Source organism: Ranitomeya imitator, chromosome 8, assembly GCF_032444005.1.
Source record: "Ranitomeya imitator isolate aRanImi1 chromosome 8, aRanImi1.pri, whole genome shotgun sequence".
NCBI classification, from domain to species: Eukaryota; Metazoa; Chordata; class Amphibia; order Anura; family Dendrobatidae; genus Ranitomeya; species Ranitomeya imitator.
Window position 1 is genome coordinate 173,101,744 of NC_091289.1, and position 21,488 is coordinate 173,123,231.

General features: G+C 47.2%; 1 protein-coding gene across 2 annotated transcripts in view; it reads right to left on the reverse strand.

Annotated features, from left to right (window-relative positions):
- OSBPL9 (oxysterol binding protein like 9) overlaps positions 1–21,488 on the reverse strand; it is a 91,671-nt gene that overhangs the window by 59,742 nt on the left and 10,441 nt on the right. For both annotated transcript variants that reach the window (XM_069737920.1, XM_069737915.1), the window contains exons 2-4: positions 18,067–18,117; positions 7,846–7,924; positions 3,117–3,193 (exon numbers count right to left, since the gene is read on the reverse strand). In XM_069737920.1, the coding sequence (XP_069594021.1) occupies positions 3,117–3,193; positions 7,846–7,924; positions 18,067–18,117 (207 nt within the window). The remainder of the gene's footprint in view (positions 1–3,116; positions 3,194–7,845; positions 7,925–18,066; positions 18,118–21,488) is intronic.

The window sequence follows — 21,488 nt, forward strand, 5'->3', positions numbered from 1 at the left end:
TCGAGTGCTCTGCTGCACGGGGCTTCAGGAAAATGGCCGCGGGATGCCGCGCGTGCGCATTAGAGATCGCGGCGGCCATTTTCCCAAAGCCGAGTTTGCATCTCGGCTTTGGGAAAATGGCCGCCGCGATCTCTAATGCGCACGCGCGGCATCCCGCGGCCATTTTCCTGAAGCCCCGTGCAGCAGAGCACTCGATCTGCGCACGCGCGGCCCCAGGAAGATGGCCGCCCCCGCCGACGAAAGGGATGACAGCGCAGATCGCGCACTGCTTGTTCACCACTACGCCACTACGCCACCAACGTAAAGCTGAGGAAGAACCAGCGATGTCACCACGCCCTCCCGACCTGACCAGCCTGATTGACAGGCGAAAACGGCGACTTTGGTAAGTTATTTCTCAGCATACATGGGGAATCGGGGTACACTACATACACTATAGGAACACACAGCGCAGGCCCTATTTAACAGTATTTATAGCTCAATCTCAAAAAACGGGGTGACAGGTTCCCTTTAAAATAAAAAGAAGAATAAAGGTACCGTCACACTAAGCGACGCTGCAGCGATACCGACAACGATCCGGATCGCTGCAGCGTCGCTGTTTGGTCGCTGGAGAGCTGTCACACAGACCGCTCTCCAGCGACCAACGATGCCGGTAACCAGGGTAAACATCGGGTAACTAAGCGCAGGGCCGCGCTTAGTAACCCGATGTTTACCCTGGTTACCATCCTAAAAGTAAAAAAAACAAACACTACATACTTACCTACAGCCGTCTGTCCTCCAGCGCTGTGCTCTGCACTCCTCCTGTACTGTCTGTGTGAGCACAGCGGCCGGAAAGCAGAGCGGTGACGTCACCGCTCTGCTTTCCGGCTGACCGACGCTCACAGCCAGTACAGGAGGAGTGCAGAGCACAGCGCTGGAGGACAGACTGCTGTAGGTAAGTATGTAGTGTTTGTTTTTTTTACTTTAAGGATGGTAACCAGGGTAAACATCGGGTTACTAAGCGCGGCCCTGCGCTTAGTTACCCGATGTTTACCCTGGTTACCAGCGAAGACATCGCTGAATCGGTGTCACACACGCCGATTCAGCGATGTCTGCGGGGAGTCCAGCGACCAAATAAAGTTCTGGACTTTCTTCCCCGACCAGCGACAGCACAGCAGGGGCCTGATCGCTGCTGCCTGTCACACTGGACGATATCGCTAGCGAGGACGCTGCAACGTCACGGATCGCTAGCGATATCGTCTAGTGTGACGGCACCTTAAGGTGCAAATGAAAAATAGGTGAAAAACAGCAAAAGTTAAACAAAAAATAGGCTACAATGAAATAAAGAATCGGGCCCTAGATTTGCACTGTCTAAGGGTATGTGCACACATCAGGATTTCTTGCAGAAATTTTCCTGACAAAAAATGCATAGAATAGCGGGAAAAACGCAGAAAATCCGCAAAATTAATGAACATGCTGCTTTTTTTTACCGCGATGAAACGCATCATGTGCACAAAACTTGCAGAATGCATTCTAAATGATAGGATGCATAATGTATGCGTTTTTAATGAGTTTTTATAGCGTTTGTACCGCAAAAAAACCTGAACGTCTGCACACAGCCTAAATGTTACAGAGTATTAGTAAATCAGCCCCATTCTGGTGATAAAGCCGGAGCAGTTGTTGGAGAAATCACCATGACTTTTCCAGTCTCCGACAATCCTTATACATTTCGTTTTGAGCCCTTTTCAGCAAAGAGCAAAAAAGTAAAAATACTCATCATCAATTTAACTTTTTTTTTTTTTAATGAAGAATCAATAAGGCTACGTTCACATTTACGTTGCGTCGGTCGCAGGTTCGGCGACGCATAGCGATGCATGCGTCATGCGCCCCTATATTTAACATGGGGGCACATGGACATGCGTTTTCTTGCGTTTTGTGACGCATGCGTCATTTTTGGCGCAAGCGTCAGGGCGCAGAGGACGCAGCAAGTTGCATTTTTTTTTTGCGTCCAAAATCAAGCCAAAAATGGACGCATGCGTCACAAAACAATGCGTTTTTGCGTGCGTTTCACATCCGTCGTGCGTTGTGGCGACGACCCTGCGTCCAAAGACGCGAATGTGAACGTAGCCCAAGAGCTTTCATCACATCAATGAACGATATAACAATCGGAAGTCGCTCCCACATCATGCTCATACTCGAGTTGTGTGACGTACTACTGACACCAGCATTGGCCAATCTGCAATAAGTGACTGCAGCAGGCAGGACTCGGTCGCTAAAGGAAGGCAATGCTAAAATAAGCCAACAATTACAGGACCACAACTCAGAAGAATAGAAAGAAAAATTGCTGAAAACCTAACATTTCCATGCGGCCGGACATAATGACAGTAGAACGGCGCAGCTGCCAGACTCCTATCTATTGAATGTTAAGAATACAATCCGGGGAGAAGAAGGACTTACAACTAATTTTCTGTCCAAACACAGTATGAAATCTTACCCCAAAATCTGAGAATAAATTACCAAGCAGAGATCTTAAAAGGGGTTGTCCAGGTAAAAATACAATTTTTACACCGGTGACTTGGTATGTTAAAATAATAAAGGCGGCGATTCGCACCTCCTGGGACTTTCCTGGATCCAGCACAGGCTGATGGTGCTCAGCATTTACATCGGCAAGGAAGCCGTCGTTATTCAAAGATGCTGGGACCTGGGATAGCCCTCCGCGGTCAGGTGACTTCCGCAGCGTGTCATTGGTCAAATCACTGATGATGCGCTATGGTAGTCACCTGACCGCGGACAACAATCACAAGGGCTGATGCTGCTTGAGCACCGACGTCTCCATTCTGGCCTCCACAGTGCGCTGGATAAGATGCCAAGCCACTGGGAAAATGTTCATTTCACTTAGACAACCCCTTTAAATTCCACACGGAATGGATGCAGAAAGTATATTACAAAACTTTAGGTTTCAAGATTACACAATGAAGAAACTTTATATCCAACATCAACTCTTTCCTGGCATTATACTGGCCAAGATGCTGCCACGGAAGCTCTGATTATAATGTTCATCACAAATATGAAGAGACCCCCCTCCCAGTACATTGTTCTGACCGATCTGGCAATTAATAGTCCTTTTATCTAGTCCTTACCTGTAGCTGCAAAGTGTGACGCAGAATGGTTTCCTCTAACGCATTAATCCACTTTTCTCTTTCATCTGCATCTCGGGCTGTGGGATGTAAAGAGAATTATTAAGAGGACAATGTATCATTCAGAAGTTTGCCAAAAATGGGGCCTTAAGAAACTTGGAGGACAGTGTCCTCCTTACAAGAACTGACGGTAATGAAGTCAATGAGCAGAGAATAAGAACGTTACTGAGATCTATATGATGCAGCACACTGTCTGCAGCCCGTTACTGAGATCTCTATGATGCAACACACTGTCTGCAACCCTCGTCCCCCAGAGAGCGGTAACCAGGTACAAGTAATTGGCAGATCGGCACCTTTTTATAGTGTAGTGTGAAAAACAAGTCTTCTAAAAAAAAAAAAAAAAAAGATATTATCATGGGTAAAAGCAACATTTCTCCAGTGAATAGTAATTGTAAAAATAAAAAAAAGAAACATGCTACCATACCTGTAGAACGCAAATAAATCAGAAAGGAAAAATGGTTCGGGATAACCAACTTGCAGTGTTCAGTGCTTCAACAGTTGAAATAGAAGACTAAGGCTATGTGCACACGTTGCGAATTTTGCTGCGGATCCGCAGCGAATTCGCACCAGTTTTCCATGCGATGTACAGTACCATGTTAACGTATGGAAAACGAAATCCGCAGTGCCCATGGTGTGGAAAATACTGTATGGCATGTCAATTCTTTGTGCGGATTCCGCAGCGTTTTACACCTGCTCCTCAACGGGAATCCGCAGGTGTAAAACCGCTGTAGAATCCGCACAAAAACCGCAGTAATTCCACAGGTAAAAGGCAGTGCATTTTACCTGCACATTTTTCAAAAAAAGGTGCGGAAAATTCCGCAAAAGGATCCGCAACGTGTGCACATAGCCTAAAACCTGTAGAAAGCGGCACTTACCAGTGGTGTGCGCATAAAATGGCAACTTTATTCAGTCATCATATGAGGAGCAAAGAAAGAGGAATGGCCAAACTATAGCCGTTTCGCACGAGCACATGCTTCTTCTGAGCCGGAAGAAGCATGAACTCATGCGAAACAGCTGTTGCTCGTTTATTACTCTATGTGAGGGACACTTTCCACATTGTTTCATCTTCTATTTAAATAGTAATTACCAAGTCACGGTTCTCTGCATCAGATACATATTACAGAAAAAAAAAAAGGCGAGAAGCAATGCCCTTTCTCAACCGCTGCCATGTTGCATTCTTCCTTGCCAGCACAGACAGATTGGCTGCCAGGAATATATTGCCTTTCAGCAGATTTGCAATGACTTCCTATGGCCGTGTTGCACCAACAAACCAATGTTTTTTTAGTATAAAATCTGCCGAAGAGACAGACTGAAATACAGCACTATGTAAAAGATTTCGGCAAGTTTGGAATAAAATGCTGCATTTTGTATTGTCTCTTGTGAATGCTGATAAAATGTATTGCTTCAAACATTAATAAAAAAAGTAAAAAAAAAAAAAATACTCCCTTCTCCTCGCTGGCCGCTGTCCTGCTTCGGACTCCTCAGCTCTCTGCACTGTGACTGTTCAGGCAGAGAGAGTGAACTGTAGTGACAACATCGCGCCCTCTGACCTGAACGGCGGTGGACCGGGGGAGGCAAGTATCGAAAGTGCTGGGGTCCTGAGCAAGCAGGGGGCCTACTCACGGCACTGGCAACCATAGCTCATCGGTGTCCCTGACAGCAAGTGGGGCCCCCCGCACTAGCCTGGGTGCGCCGGGTGCTGACGTCAGCCCTGGGAAGGGTACAGACTAAGGGCGGATTTAGGAGCTAAGGCAAGGAATGTGGCACTGGCATCTTCACCATCAGAAGTAACCCGGGGAACAGGGCGAGATAGGGCTGCCCTAGCGTTAGTTACAGGGAAGCCCGTATTCCCGGAACACCCAACAACAGAGTCGTTTTCCCGCAGTGATGTAAATTCTCACATCTTCAACCATATCTTATGCATTAACAATAGTACCAAACAGCCAAGAAATATATCCAAGAATTGGGCACCGCTCACCCTCCGACTTTTCTCTCTGTAAAGTTTCCAATTTAATACGGGCCATCCCAAGGGTCTGAGTATACCATTAATTGCTTAAAGAACCGGGATGGAATCGGAAATGGTAATTATTACCATGTCCAAACAATCTTGTTGAAAGCAATCAGTGAAATGAAAGCAGAACCTGGAATTAATGGGATTGCATACTCTCAGCAGGGGCCCAGCTGGGTCACAGATTCAGTGAGGGTCCCCCCTAGCTAATCATCACATTTTTACAAGTCCTAATGACCATAAATTTGATAACCAATGGAAAAAAAAAAAATCACTTGATGCGCTACTACTGAACATTGCCCAAATTCAAGCACACAGCCTAAGCCCGTCCCTTCTGGATAAGCCACTATTATAAAAACATTGCGGTTGGTAATTCATTTATGCAACCCATATTTAGGCTGCAGGCCCCTTTATTAGATCAGTTTGCATTCAGTGATTAATGGCGATGGTTTCTGGCCCGCTGCGAGCATCGCTGTATTAACCCAAATACATAAGAATCGAGTCCTTCGAATTGATATTACAAAGCAGACGATCGATCAGTCTTTTGGCTGCAGGATGAAAGAGGAACACACAATAAAATAATACACAAAGGGGTCATGTCTCAATAGTGTGACAGAAGTGGGGAAACGTCAGAAATGTAAAAATGTAAAAAAATAAAAATATCCTCCCGATTTTACTAGGGTATACTGCTGTCACAATAATGGGACACACATTAGTGTGTCTCCTGGTGAGAGAAGTACTGTGTAGTAAAAATACGCACCTTTTTTGCTGTATCCCCCCACCATTTATTAGAATGGGTGAAAAATGCTGAAAGAAATCGACATGCTGCAGATATAGAAATCTGCAAGGAATTAAGCAAAGTGTGAATGAGATATGAGAGATCTCGTTCACTTTGCTGTACTATAAAACGCAGCTTTTTTGGCAGGAAAAAATAAATTAAAAAAAATCGCCAAGCCCTATGTCTGGAATATTCCCCTAATATATATATATGTCCTATGCAATAAAATCAGTTATACAACGACATAGAAATAATAGTAAGAATATATTCTAAAAAAGATTTTATAATTATTTTTAAGATTTTATAAATATTATATCAAATGTATTAATTGTGGATAAAAGAAAAAAAAAAAGTGCTGCAACATTTTTCCCTTTGCACAAGTGACTGTATATATTTGGTGTACGCACCATAAACTATAGGTGTAAATGCAGAATCTGTGCTCACAGACAAGCGTAAGTGAGAGTAACGAAGGTGCAGTAGTTACGCAAACAACATACATTACAGGGAATGAGCCGTTATATCAGTACAGACAATATGGAGAATATCGGAGCTGCTCTATAGTTGCCGAAATCCAGCAGAGATCACAAGATACAATGCAGCAACTGTCCCAAGCAAGATTTAGCCATGTACCCAACCCCCTACAAATGAAGCCATGTACTCCACCCCCTACAAATGAAGCATGTACCCCCAATAAAGTCATGTACCCCACCCCTGCAAATAAAGCCATGTACCCCCATAAATAAAGCCATGTACCCAACTCCCTACAAATAAAGCCATGTACCCCCTATAAAACCATGTACCCCACCCCTACAAATAAAGCGATGTACCCACTATAAAGCCATGTACCACACCCCTACAAATAAAGTCATGTACCCCCATAAATAAAGCCATGTACTTCACCGCCTACAAATAAAGCCATGTACCCCCTATAAAGCCATGCACCCCACCCCTACAAATAAAGCCATGTATCCCCTATAAAGCCATGTACCCCACCCCTACAAATGAAGTCATGTACCCCCATAAATAAATTCATGTACCACCATAAATAAAGCCATATACCCAACTCCCTACAAATAAAGCCATGTACCCCCTATAAAGCCATGTACCCCACCTCTACAAATAAAGCCATGTACCCCCTATAAAGCCACGTACCCCACCTCTACAAATAAAGTCATGTACCCCCATAAATAAAGCAATTTACCCCACCCCCTACAAATAACTGTAAATGAAGCGGAGTTCCTACATATTCAGGGGCTGCTCTCGCGTCATAATCTGGATGATGACGGTTTAATAACTGGAGGTGAAGAAGTTGATATCCAGGCGCTAGATGAGCACTCCACATTATTTCGCCGTGCCCCCAAATCCACGTGTAAAGTAGTGGGATTGCACGGAGCGGATTACAGGAAGAGTCACATCTTACCCTTTCTACGGTTCAGCCACAGCATGCAATGCCGAAACATAGCAGTGACAGAAGGCATTGATTTGTGAAGTTATGATCGGAAATGGTGAGTAAAAGCAGAGGAATGGTGACAAGGAGCGCAGATGAGAGAGAGAAGACACTCCAAGTCTTGAAGAACAACTCCACCTTAAAAAGGAAACTGCAGGTAAAGTAATAGACGACAAAAAAGCCGGATGCTGGCTCTCGTCACACAGAGAGGATCCGCGGGCACATTCCCCAGCAAACTCCGCATCTCAAAAGGCGAGAGGATGTGAGCGTCTGCTGGATGCAAAGTGGTCTCCTATGAGTCAGCTTGTAAGATAGGAAATGCCTGGAGTCGTGCGCTCCCATCCGCTGCAGAGTGCGCTATCCCATCCCAGCGGGGACGTGAGCCGGAGAGGAGACACGCCGCACACCACACTGACACATACAAGATTTTTTTGCTCACCCTGAAAATGAAAGGTTTTCTGGTCCACCGTTATAGTAAAGGTGCTGTCGTCCTCGTCGTCAATACCAATCACGGCCCCCTGTGGAACAAAGAGCAGATTGCTGAGCAGAGTAGCAGTGACATCAGCAGTACATACGGTATTACTACAGCACTGCAGTACAGCAGCCAGGAGGGGGGACCGTGCACTAATGGGAAGGAATCTGCAATTATCTCACAAGCTTCCTGAAGCACCACGCTCCGTAAATCTAAAGCGCAGCAACGGCACGAGCGCCGTCCAGGCACAGCGACGCACGAGCGCCGTCCAAGCACAGCGACGCACGAACGCCGCCCAGGCACAGCGACGCACGAGCGCCGTCCAGGCACAGCGACCGCCGTCCAGGCACAGCGACGCACGAGCGCCGTCCAGGCATAGCAACCGCCGTCCAAGCACAGCGACGCACGACTGCCATTCTGGCACAGCGACGCACGACCGCCATCCTGGCACAGCGACGCACGACCACCATCCTGGCACAGCACCAACAATGCCAAGCACAAGTCATGTGGCCATAATGGGGCAAAAGTTCTGATTTTCCAACAATGCCATTAGTATTTATATCTATGGCCTCCCGGGCTATTGTCACCCGGCTTTGTAATCCTCATGAATTGTGCTGCTGTCTGGGGATGACCAGGTAGAAAAATATCTTTGTTAATCAGGTGCCCGGAAACCTGGATGGCAACCTTCCTTTATTTTGTGGCTTTTTGTTACTTAAATATTACATTTTTATGATCTTAAATTAAATTTGACATCGATAGCTGGGGACGATTGTTGAGATAAATGCAGCAGAATTCTAGTCCAATTTATGCAAAAACAAACCTATCCTTTCATGTCAGACCATTTTCATTATGTTCTTTGGACACTTTGGGGCCAATTCATTAAAGCATTCATGCATTTGGTATAAAACGGTCTGAAAAGTCGCACTATTTTTGCGAAATGCAAAGTTGTTGCGCAAAACATTTGCCACTTGGCGTTTTGACACCAGTCTCAGCTAGCTCTGCTGAAGTGTGTGGAGCACAGGGAGGACAGGGTGCGGCGGTGCCAACAGCAAAAATCGCTCAGAAGTTATGAAATTGCTTATACCAGAAATGTTACACAATTCCCTAACTGGGCTTGTATTTGCGGTGAAGTGTACGCCAACGATCAGATGCTCCAGCTTCATGAAGGGACGTGCGTCTCAATAAATTACTCCACCACTACCCTTTGTTAATACCGACATGTGCAAAGCTTGCCTTGAGGAATTGGCTCCTTCGTGTCTTGTCCAACAAAGAGCATGGCTTTGCAGAAAGGGGCCTAGCAAATGTTAGGAACAAAATAACTAATATTTGGAGTAAACATACTAGACAATCAAAAATTCACCAGCTTTATCAAACAGCATGGATCACTGTGATTGTCACTGATGACTTATTCTAAGGAAAGGTCGTCAATAGATTGGTGGAAAACACAGAATCCGAACAATTATGGCTCACATAAAACATGCCGGCCCAGCCCTGAGCACAAAGCCTGTATGGCCTTATTGGTATACAGCCATGTGGCGGCACAACCAGAGGCGCGCGTGGAGCCGGCACAGCCAGAGGCTTTTTCCCCTCGTAGCACCGGCCTTGCAAACCTGTTCTGCTGAAGCCTGGTGCCGCAGCGCCCGGGAAGCCCCCACTGCCCGAGTGGAATTTGCTTTTATTCCGGCCGGAACGACTACGTCCTTGACGCGGTAGGCCTCCTGAATAGCCGATCATATCCACCTGGCCAAGGTTGATCTCGAGGCAGCAAGTCCCTTTCTGCGACCCTCAGTGAGGACAAACAGCGCATTCGTCTGCCGAAAAGGTGCTGTCCGTGAAATGTACCTTCTCAGCGCTCTCACTAGGTGTAACGTATGGAGAGCTTTTTCCACATGGTTCGTTGGCGCCGGACAAAAAGAAGGCAAGACAATGTCCTCGTTAATGTGGAACGAGGAAACCACCTTTGGTATATAAAAAAAAAGGAGAGGGTGCTGGTCTGAGCACCACCTTATCTTGATGGAACCGTAGAAAAGGAGCCCGGCAGGATAGGGCAGCCAGCTCCGATACCCGTCTAATTGAAGTAACGGCCACCAAGAATACAACTTTCCAGGAAAGGTAAGTTAAGGAGACGTCCTGAAGGGGTTCGAAAGGAACTTCCTGCAAGGCACTTAAGACCAGATTAAGGTCCCAAGCATCCAGGGGGGCTCTGCAAGGCAGAACCTTGTGAGCTACTCCCTGTAGGAAAGTCTTCACCTGTAGATTAAGGGTATGTGCACACGTCAGGATTTTTAGCGTTTTTTTTTTTGCGGAATTTCGCCATAAAAACGCTATAAATCCGCTGAAAAAACGCTAACATTATGCATCCTATCATTTAGAATGCATTCCGCATTTTTTGTGCATATGTTAGCGTTTTTTTCCGCAAAAAAAACGCATACCACAAAAAATCCGGACATGCTCTATCTTTTTGCGGATTTTCTGCGGATTTCCTATCAAAATGGACATTCCGGAAAAATCCGCACAAATTCTGCAAAAAATCCGCGCAAAAAACGTGTCAAAAACGCGCAAATTCCAAGAGAAATCCGCGCGAAAAAAGCACGCGGATTTCTGGCAGAATTCTCCGGATTTTGTCAGGAAAAAATCCTGACGTGTGCACATACCCTAATAGCGATCCTGCTCTGAAAAAGTACCGACAAGGCTGATATCTGTCTTTTAAGTGTACTCGGTGCAAGCCCTGAATCCAGGCCGGTTTGGAGAAAGGCAAGAATGTTTGGGATGGAGAAACGTAGTGGGGGGAGCTCACGCCTTCTGCACCATGAAAGGAAAACCTTCCAGGTGCGATAACTACGTGCAGAGACGGGTTTCCGGGCGCTAATCATGGTAGCGGCTACCTCTTGGGAAAACCCAGCCTGTGTTAGAATCCCAAGATTCAATGGCCAGGCCGTTAAACACAGGGCCCCTAAGCTCTGGTGGTAGATCGGGCCCTGCGAAAGTAGATCCGGGCGGTCTGGAAGCCGCCACGGAGCTCCGGCGAGCAGCTGTACTAGGTCTGCGTACCATGACCGACGAGGCCAATCTGGGGCGACCAGGATAGCTGGAACTCCTTCTGTCTTGACCTTTCTGATTACCTTCGGGAGAAGTGCTAGTGGAGGGAGGGGAACAGATATGGGAGACAAAACTGGTCCCAAGGCAAAACTAACGCATCCACAGCAATCGCCTGTGGATCTCGATACCGGGCGACAAACCTGGGTACCTTGGCATTCCTCCCGGAAGCCATCAGGGTCCACGTCCGGGGTTCCCCAGTGTTGACATATCTGTTGAAATAATTTGGGAAGGAGAGACCACTCCCCGGATGCAAGGCCCTGTCGACTAAGAAAATCCGCAGCCCAGTTTTTCTCGCCCGGGATGTGGATTGCCGAAATCACCTTTCGGCCCAGCAGAGGACCTGCTTTACCTCGTACATGGCCGCCCTGCTGCGGGTACCCCCTTGATGATTTATGTATGCCACCACTGTGACATTGTCCGACTTAATCCGGACAGGGCGGCCTGCCAGGAGATGATGAAAATGCTGCAGAGCCAGCCGAACAGCCCAAATCTCCAAAAGATTGATTGGAAGACCTGACTCCCGAGAGGACCAGAGTCCCTGGGCTGTGTGGCGATAAAACACTGCTCCCCAACCTAGAAGGCTGGCATCTGTCGTGACTACTAGCCAATGGACTGGGGGAAAAGGTTCCCCTGTTGTAGAGACGGACTTGTTGACCACCATGAGAGCCTGTGTGACCTGGAAAGACAGACGGCACCTGAGGTTGAGAGAGAATGGATTTTTGTCCCATGCTGTTAATAGTGCATGTTGGAGAGGACGAAGATGGAGTTGCGCAAATAGCACTGCTTCCATTACGGCCACGATTCTTCGTAAGACCCTCATGCAAAACCGGATTGTATGATAGACAGGCCGGCGAATGATCCTCACCTCTTGCCGAAGATTCAGGACCTTGTCCTGGGGTAGGATTGTCAGACCTTGTAAGGTGTCGAAGATCATCCCTAGAAAAGAAATTCTCCGGGATGGTACAAGAGACAACTTTTCTAGGTTCACCAGCCACCCTAGACAAGAAAGAGTGTCTAGAGTAATGCTGACATTTTCATCACAGGCCTGAAAAGACAGACCCTTGATGAGATCGTCTAAATAAGGTAAAACGAGTATGCCCCGGGAATGCAGGATGGACACAACAGCCGCCATGACCTTTGTGAACACTCTGGGGGCGGTGGCTAGCCCGAAAGGTAAGGCCGTGAACTGGAAATGCAGGTTGACTACGGCGAAACGTAGGAATCTTTGATGCGCAGGAAATATGGGTATGTGCAGATAGGCATCTTGAATATCTATTGAAGCCAAGAATTCTCCCTTTTCCATTGACTCAATGACTGACCGGAGAGATTCCATTCGAAAGCGACAAATGTTGACAAACATGGGCCTTACCGTTCCATCTTTTTTGGGAACTATGAACAGGTTGGAATAGAACCCCTGAAATCTTTCTTCCTTTGGAACTGGAAAGATGACCCCGCGGAGCCGAAGGGACTCTAGAATTGAACAGGACCTGTACCTGGGATTTTTAGCTGGAAAGGCGGGCAGGAAAGAATCGGCACGGGGGAAGGCTGACAAACTCTATCTTGTATCCTGAAGACACCAGTTCTCTTACCCACCTGTCGTGAACCAAAGTGAGCCAGGACAGGTGAAAAGAGAGTAGGTGGCAGCGTACTCTGTCGGCGGAAACCAGAGACCGACTTCAGTCATTTGGCCAAAAGCCTCTGGGACCTAGATCCCCTTCCCCTCCCCTGGGATCGCATTCTTCCCAATGGGTTATCTCTCTAGGAGAGCTGATGATCTCTGTCCTGATTGGGTCGCCCTGGAGCAGCGGGATTTGACGTTGGGGTCAACCTGGTATTACGAAAGGGCTTAAAGCGAGCCTGGAACAGGCGACGAAAAGGCTGTTTAATCCTCTGCTGTGGAAGAAAATTGCTTTTCCCTCCTGTTGTATCAGAAATGAGCTGATCCAATTTTTCTCCAAATAATCGGCCACCCTGATAAGGAAGGGTTGTAAGAGATTTTTTAGAGGTACAATCTGCCCGCCATGTTCTCAACCAAAGAGCCCTTCTGATGGCAATAGCGTTTGCTGCCGCTGAAGCCGCACGGTTCGCTGCAGATAAAGACGCATTGATCAGGTAGCTCCCAGCTAGAGCTATTTGATTTGACATCTCTGTTAACTCCACTGGTAGATCCCTCTCCTGAAGAGCTTTGGTCAAAGATTCTGATCAAGACATGATGGCCTTAGCTACCCACGTCGATGCAAAGGAGGGCGAGAGGGCTGAACCTGAAGCCTCAAAAATTGAATGAGCCAAACTATCAATAAGCTGATCAGTAGGATCTTTAATAGATGAGCCGTTGGGAAGGGATAACAGTGTGTTAGAGGCCAAACGAGAAACCGGAGGATCTACCGAAGGAGATTCTGCCCATTTCTTACACAGATCAGGAGCAAAAGGGTATCTAGCATTCAGAGCCTTTTGTCCCGCAAAACGTCTGTCTGGATGCTCCCTGTGACGTTGGACCAAGTCCTCAAACTCGGGGTGAGAAGCGAACACCCTATGAGACTGCTTGGCCTTCTTGAATGATACCTTATGACCAGAGGTCAAGGTAGATTTGTCCTCTATACCCAGGGTTTGGTTGACGGCCTCAATTAGACTGTCTACTGACTTCTGATAATCAGGCACCTCTAGATTGAGGGATCCCTCGGAATCGTAGTCCGAACCAAGTTCACCGCTCTCCGCTGGAGAAGGTGAACAAGAGGCAGAACTCCAGGACGCAGATGCCCCTGACGGACCGGGAGACGCTGTGTGGGTTCGCTTTCCCCGCGTCTGCCTAGTGTGAGCGCGGCCCCTGCAGGCCGAAGGCTCCTGAGAGCCGGAGGACCTCTCCATGGCAGGTGAACTGCTGTCCCTGGCCCCAGCCGGTGTCTGCAGGGACTCTATTGCCTTAGTTAGGGATGCCATAGACTGTGAAAAGGAGGTGACCCATTCCGGGGGAGAAACCACCGCTTCTACCTGAGTCGCAGGGGAGGGCCCCTGAGCGCGTTCGGAGTCTCAGGCCTCACAGAGACGAGTACTCTGGGCATGCGGAAAAGCGGACCGACAGACTACACATGCGGTATATAGCACCGTGTGAGATTTGGCCCTTCTACACATGGTGCCCTGCAAATGCTATAATCAGGGGATCTAGATAGGCCATAGCAATGCAGAGATTAATGCTGTCAAGCTGGGGGGAGTAGCACTTACCCCAGTCCTGTGTCCCCATTCGTCCTGTGGAACTTGTCCCACAGCGAAGAATCTGAGCTGCCTTTTGCAAAAGAGCGCCCTCACTATAGGGCGGAACCAGAAACTGAGGTTTCTGTGGCCTAGATTATGCTTTCCAGTGTTCGGCGAGGAAAGGGAGGGAGCCGAGCCGTCGGAAAATGATGCGGCCGGAAGGGGCGGGACTTCCGCCCGTGGCCTACTTCCTGACAGAAGCCGGGGACTAAATTATCGACCGCCCCGGAAGTGACACCGGCGGCCCGCAGTGCGGCATCGCCACTAGAAACAAGAAGATCGCGGTGCCGCAGGCAGGAAAAAAATCTCGGCCCCGCCAGCCGCAGCCAGACCACAGTGTCGTCAGCCCCAAGAAAGAGAGGTGCCCGCAGAGCAGTCCTGCCCTCCAGATCCCCAGTATGATGCGCGCCTCAGGAGCCCTCATAGCCCCCCCCCCCCGCGTGAGGGGGCTGTGTGAAACAAAAGGACGGTCAGGCACCCTAACTCCATCTTCCTTTTCATAGGATGAGGAGAGGGACCGTCCGCCCCCCTTTATCACCGCTGTCTAGCATTGGTGATGCAATGGGGGCCGCACAGACAATCCGTATGCACCTGTACAGGCTAGGGTTTAATTACCTTAGGGTGGTCAGGGCTAAGTCCGGCAAGTCCCACGTTGCGGGATAGGATACGTGAAGGCGACACTCCACGTGCTCGCCCGTTGATGGTTTGGGGAGATCGGACCCCTTCAAAAAGGGTCCGTCGCCCCTGTCTCGCTTCCAAAAAAAAAAAGGTCCAGGAGGTCTGGGAACCAGACCTGTGCCTCCTTCAGACACTAAGCATGAACTGGGTTCGCCTGCAGCCAGTGTCAGGGTGTATACGGCTGAAAAGGAGATAAACTTTTTTTATGTTTACTTAGTGTCAGCCTCCTGGCGGCAGTAGCATACACCACAGTCCTGTGTTCCCCAATGAGTCGAAGGAGAAAAGTGAGAAGTCACCGGAGCCGCCCATTACTGCACTTCTGGAACCTGGACTTTGGGACTTTTTTTTTTTTGCAATGCAGATATACACAGTGTCCACTTATATTAGGTCTCCTGTGCTCGGGACTACACAAAACATCCTGGTCTGGTGCATCCTGGAAAAGTACATCCATCCGATCATCCGCAAGAAAGCAAACCTTTCCATTGCTGCGCTATTCTGGACTCAAGTGTCGATACAGCTGTATGGAGCAAATTCACGGGAGACCGGGCCGCATTACTGTGTGCCAATTGCACATGGCAGTAGTTTGCCACAATATCCATGAAACAGAACCAGGAGATGGAAATAAAGACGGAATAATGAGAATAGTTGAATTCTTCAATGTTTTTGCTTACAAATATTGATTAGAGAGGACCAGTCATTTGCCAACTACCTTGGAAAAAAAATCCCTGAGCTCCCCCGACTGTTTTTTTTTTGGTTTTGTGTCAGGTTAATATTTGCTGCTTTAGGCTTTACTTACAACCCAGTACGTTTGGTCAGTATTTGTGTGTCAAAACCAGGAGTAACTCCAAAACACAGAAAAGGCATCAACCTTTCAATTATAGTTCCACTCCTGGTTTTGCCATGCAAACACTGATGCAAAATACTGACCAAATATGAAAGAGCCCTGAGGCGTGCACTATGTCAAAACTCTGCCTGCAGACCAGCTGGGTGTTTCTTCTCAGTCTTCCTTGGTGGGTGGGGGGGCGTGTGCTTTTACACCTCTCTCCCAGATGCTGCCAATCACAGTTCAGCAGGTGGTGTAGCAGCCTATCAGTCTCAGACATGATTGAGCTGTGATTGGCAGTATCTGGGAGAGAGGTGTAAAAGCACACGCCCCCCCCCCACCCACCAAGGAAGACTGAGAAGAAACACCCAGCTGGTCTGCAGGCAGAGTTTTGACATATGAAAGAGCCCTGAGGCGTGCACTATTTGGTCAGTATTTTGCATCAGTGTTTGCATGGCAAAACCAGGAGTGGAACTATAATTGAAAGGTTGATGCCTTTTCTGTGTTTTGGAGTTACTCCTGGTTTTGACACACAAATACTGACCAAACGTACTGGGTTGTGAGTAAAGCCTAAAGCAGCAAATATTAACCTGACACAAAACCAAAAAAAAAAACAGTCGGGGGAGCTCAGGGATTTTTTTTCCAAGGTAGTTGGCAAATGACTGGTCCTCTCTAATCAATATTTGTAAGCAAAAACATTGAAGAATTCAACTATTCTCATTATTCCCCCCCCCCCCCCCAGGGAAGACTCTGAAGAAACACCAGTGGGCTGTAAACCAGAAATGTCACAAAATGGAAAAAAACATCAGGAACAAGGGAGCTCAGAGATATTTTTTACGAGGTATTTAACTCAATTTCCTTGAACTTGTGGCTGGTCCTCTTTACAAATTAATATGCAAGTGGAAATTACACCACAATGGCAAATAGTATAGGACCTAAGAGGCTACAGAACCACATTTTTTTAATTGCGATTCTAAAAAAATGACCTAAGTGCTCTGGCAATATTCACTCCAGCCACTTAGGCTATTCTAGACTAACATTCTTTTGGTTTATAATTTCTACAGAGAATGTGGAGTCAAGTTCATTAATACATTTTTATTGCAAAAATAGACTAAGACAAAATACAAATAATATATCAATAAGATCGTAATATCAGAGAGAAGACTCAAGTCTTAAACTCATGTATAGAGGGGCAGTATTACTAGGGGTAAATATAAAGTGCATGAACTGACAATAATAGTAATCATGTACCGTAACTTCACCTATTCATAGTAAATAGATGATACAAATGGAAAAAATTAAAATAAAATGAGGGTGAATAGTTCCTAAAGAAAGTATACAAGTACGATAATAATACACATCAAGCTGTCAGATATATTCCTAAAGCTTACCCAATGCTTCCTGTGTCAAAACAGATGTCAGCAACCCCGACGCATGTTTCGCGTGGGCTTCCTGTGGTGGTGGGGGGGGGGGGTGTCAACTTATGTATTCATCTCAGATTACCAAATTGCTACGTTATTTGTATTTTGTGTTGGTCTATTTTTATAATAAAAATGTATTGCTTTTTTTGGTGAACCTAAATCAGACATGCGCGATCAAAATATCTGCAGACCATCATTTGTCCAATGCCCCCATACAAATTAGACCATCGCTTGAACCTGTCCAGTAGACAACAGTCTAATGTGTATGGAGGCCTTAACGCCGCCCCTTCCATGTCTCCGACTTACACATGTGTGCCAGGTAAGTCTCATGCTTGTGTCCTTGCACATAAGACTGGTGCATGCCTGTTTGCGCTGCATTGGAAAGGGATCCTCTGCGCTTGCACCAGTCTTCTAAGTCATGGTGCATGTGCGAGATTTGGCTAATCCACCTGTCCAATCAGAGTGGTGGACAAAGGATGCATCCAACAGACCATTAGGATTTTTTTTTTCTTTCAGCAGGTACGTGGAAGAGCAAAAGGAATAATACAGGGGTCATGGGAAAGTGGAAAAAAAAACTGATAGAAAAGGTGGTGGCGAGAGTTTACAAAGGGGAAAAAGGCAGATTCCCTTTAACACCACTCTGTGCGGAGCATGACGGTAAAAGTGAATTTCATTCTTGCAGCTCCTGCACAGTAAGATACTGTGGTTTCTGACTATGGTCATTACTCACATAGGGTCTTGTCCTCGGGGACAGTGCATATCGCTTATGCTTTAGGAATGATCGTCCGTGCAGGAAATGTTGACAGAGGAAGACTACTTAGAGTTCACCGGTCATGGTAGAAATCCACAAGAGTCAGAGAAAACAATAAAAAAAAGACATTTCATAACCCAACCAGCATAATGGGAGTCTGGACTTACTCTGAGACGGACACAGCCGCGCCGAGATCCTCTCATCATCTTGTCTTTTGACTGAAAAAGAAATGAAAATTTCTATTATTCATTGGAATTGCGGTAGATTCCACCTTGATATCGCAGAATCTATAGGGTGTATTTTTCTACAGTGATCCTCATAGGAGAGCTTTCCTAAAATCAAAGTTTTGTCAAAGCCAAATACCAGAATGTATCAAAAATAAAAGTAGGTAAAAAAAAAAAAAAAGAAAAAAAAAGAAAAACTGCAACGTAAAAAAAAGAAATGCATAAAAAGAAAAAATACAACTAATTTACCTAATAAGTGCAGAAATTTTGCAACATCAAAAACATCATGGTGGAAACGCAGCCTAGAGGGTAATGCACCAACTGACAGGGTGGCTACCCTTAGTAGATGGCACCACGGGCAGCGGCCTTGCCTGCATTGACTGTGGCTAATTTTACACAAGCGATTAAAACTCAGACGCGTTGGTGCATAATAATGAAGAGAATGGGAATGAGCCATTATACAATGTGCAATCTCCAGATCCCGGCTGCTTCATTACTATGCATCGATGCTCTTGTTAAAAGCCGGCGCTGTAATTGTCCATGTGCCATTACCCAGAATGGCTCGTCAGCCCTATGCCGCCTACGACAAGCTGATAAACCAACTGTGTCACTATATGGTTTGTATTTGCAATAATTGGTTGATTGATTTATTATAAAGCTCGATGCACTGCTGATAAATTGCTTTTACATCAAGTACGGTCCTCGATTTAAAAAAAAAGTGCCAGCCGGGCGATCGTCATGTGCCAAATGGCAGAGGTTCCGCTCCAGCCGGAATTGACCAATCATGTCCCCCGTTCCGGCAATCTGTGGGGGTCCCAGCAGTCAGGCCCGCACCGATCTAGAAGCTATCACCTATACTGTAGATAGGTACCACCTTATTCTTACTAGAAAAATCCCTTTAAAGGGGTTTTCCTAATCACCGGCTGAACACTTTGTCCAGCGCAGAGTCTCCGCCGTCGCTCATAGTGTCTATTCTTGTCCGCACTGCTGCAGCCGATCAATGAGCTCAGCAGCTCTGCCCGAGTAGACAGCACGAGCTGCTGAGCTCACCGATTGTCTGCAGTGACATTAAGGCTGTAGACAAAAACAGAAAGCCGGAGCAGCCACAGAGACCAAGTACTGGACTATGGAAAGGTCAATAAAAACAGCACCTGTAACAGGTTTTTTTGTTTTGTTTTTTTTAAGCTGAAAGCCCCTTTAATTACTGGATTTCAACAAATTCTCAGAATGAAGGGGCCACATTACTGGGTCGACTGGGGAGTTGTTTTCTATTCTCTCCCAAAAAAATGCTGGAAGAAACAAGCCCTTGCATTGCACCATTGAAGTTCTTAATCTCGAAAGGCAGTTTTAAGCAAAAAAATTACCCCAAATTAGCCATGTCCTCAAGAAGTTAAAGGGGGTAATCAGTTCTCCCTCCTCCTTTGTCAAATCCACACTGTGTGATTAGATTGTCAGTAGTGAAGCACGAACGTGCTGGGATAAGGTGTTATCTGAGCATGCTCGGGTACTAACAGAGTGTTTTCGGAGTGCTCTAATAATATGTTAGTCCCCACGGCTCCGGGATTTCCTGTTTGTCAGGCAAACCCTGCATGTGTTGTGGCTGTCGAACAGCCGCGAAACGTGCAGCCATGGGGACTCAAGCATATTATTCGACCATGCAGAAGACACTGGGTCAGCACCCGAGCATGCTCAGATAACACCTTATCCCAGCACATTCGCTCATCACTATTGTTGAGGCAATCATCCCCAACTTTAGGAATTTCATAATGGGACACGTACACAATATGAGTAATGACTCCACAGCCTGAGCGCCCGGCGTGCAGATGGGTCTCTCCATGACTGGATATGGCAGATCCTATAAATATACCATATCGTTATATTATGGGATACCTCTTTGCACAGGTTTCATATCGTACCTACGCGTGTTGTCTGCAATGCTCCTGCGCACTGGACGATAGTTGTGGTAGTAAATAAACTCAAATAGAGTATAGTAACTAATGAGAACAGGACCCTCGCGGCACCGTACAGCAACGCCGCGCTCCAGCGCCTGACCGCCTCCGGCAGTATAACGCACGAGCGCTGTAAAGGTGCGCTAAGGACAAACACTATAATCCACGCTCTCCCTTGAGAGATAAATATTAAAACAATTAATTTCAGAGAATTTTATTTTTAAATTGAAAATGAAAAGATGGAAAAAAACAGTTTCCCTTCCAAGAACGGCAGCCAGAAAACGCCATGTGACAGACGCACAAGACAGGATACACAACACTTAGCGGAAAGGATTTTTGGACAGGATTCAGCAGCACAGACATTAATAATGTACGAGGAGTCAGCGGCTATAGAGGCTGCACCGCTCCTAGAAAAGAAGCCAGCTCCAGATCACAAGCATGCAGATCGCACAGGCAGGGAATGCTGAGAGTTGTAGTCCCACAAAAGCTGATGCAGCAAAGGTTAAGGGCCAAAGCGGGGCTTAATGCATTAGTGTTATTAGATCGGTTGTGCAGCTAACATATAACATTTTCTGTACACAAAGGAAATGACTTGCAAATAATATTTCACATGATTTCTAAAGTATTCGCACTTCTGCTTTAGGACGCTGCACATGTCAGGAGTCCAGTGTGACGGCTCAGTATGTGCACACCACGTCCTCAGGTGGCTACACTCCATAACCCACCTGAAAAAGTTCTAAACATAAGCTAAAAAGAATGATAATATGCATTTTCAAATTTGCTTACGCTTTAGAGCCTCTTTTAACAGCTTAAGGTTTCCAAAGAAGCTGAGTGGCTAAAAGAAGCAGACGGTCCATCCTTCAGGCGGCGGCTTCCACTCGGACGGTCCATCCTTCAGGCGGCGGCTTCCACTCGGACGGTCCATCCTTCAGGCGGCGGCTTCCACTCGGACGGTCCATCCTTCAGGCGGCGGCTTCCACTCGGACGGTCCATCCTTCAGGCGGCGGCTTCCACTCGGACGGTCCATCCTTCAGGCGGCGGCTTCCACTCGGACGGTCCATCCTTCAGGCGGCGGCTTCCACTCGGACGGTCCATCCTTCAGGCGGCGGCTTCCACTCGGACGGTCCATCCTTCAGGCGGCGGCTTCCACTCGGACGGTCCATCCTTCAGGCGGCGGCTTCCACTCGGACGGTCCATCCTTCAGAAGGCGGCTTCCACTCGGACGGTCCATCCTTCAGAAGGCGGCTTCCACTCGGACGGTCCATCCTTCAGAAGGCGGCTTCCACTCGGACGGTCCATTCTTCAGAAGGCGGCTTCCACTCGGACGGTCCAATTTTCAGAAGGCGGCTTCCACTCGGACGGTCCATCCTTCAGAAGGCGGCTTCCACTCGGACGGTCCATCCTTCAGAAGGCGGC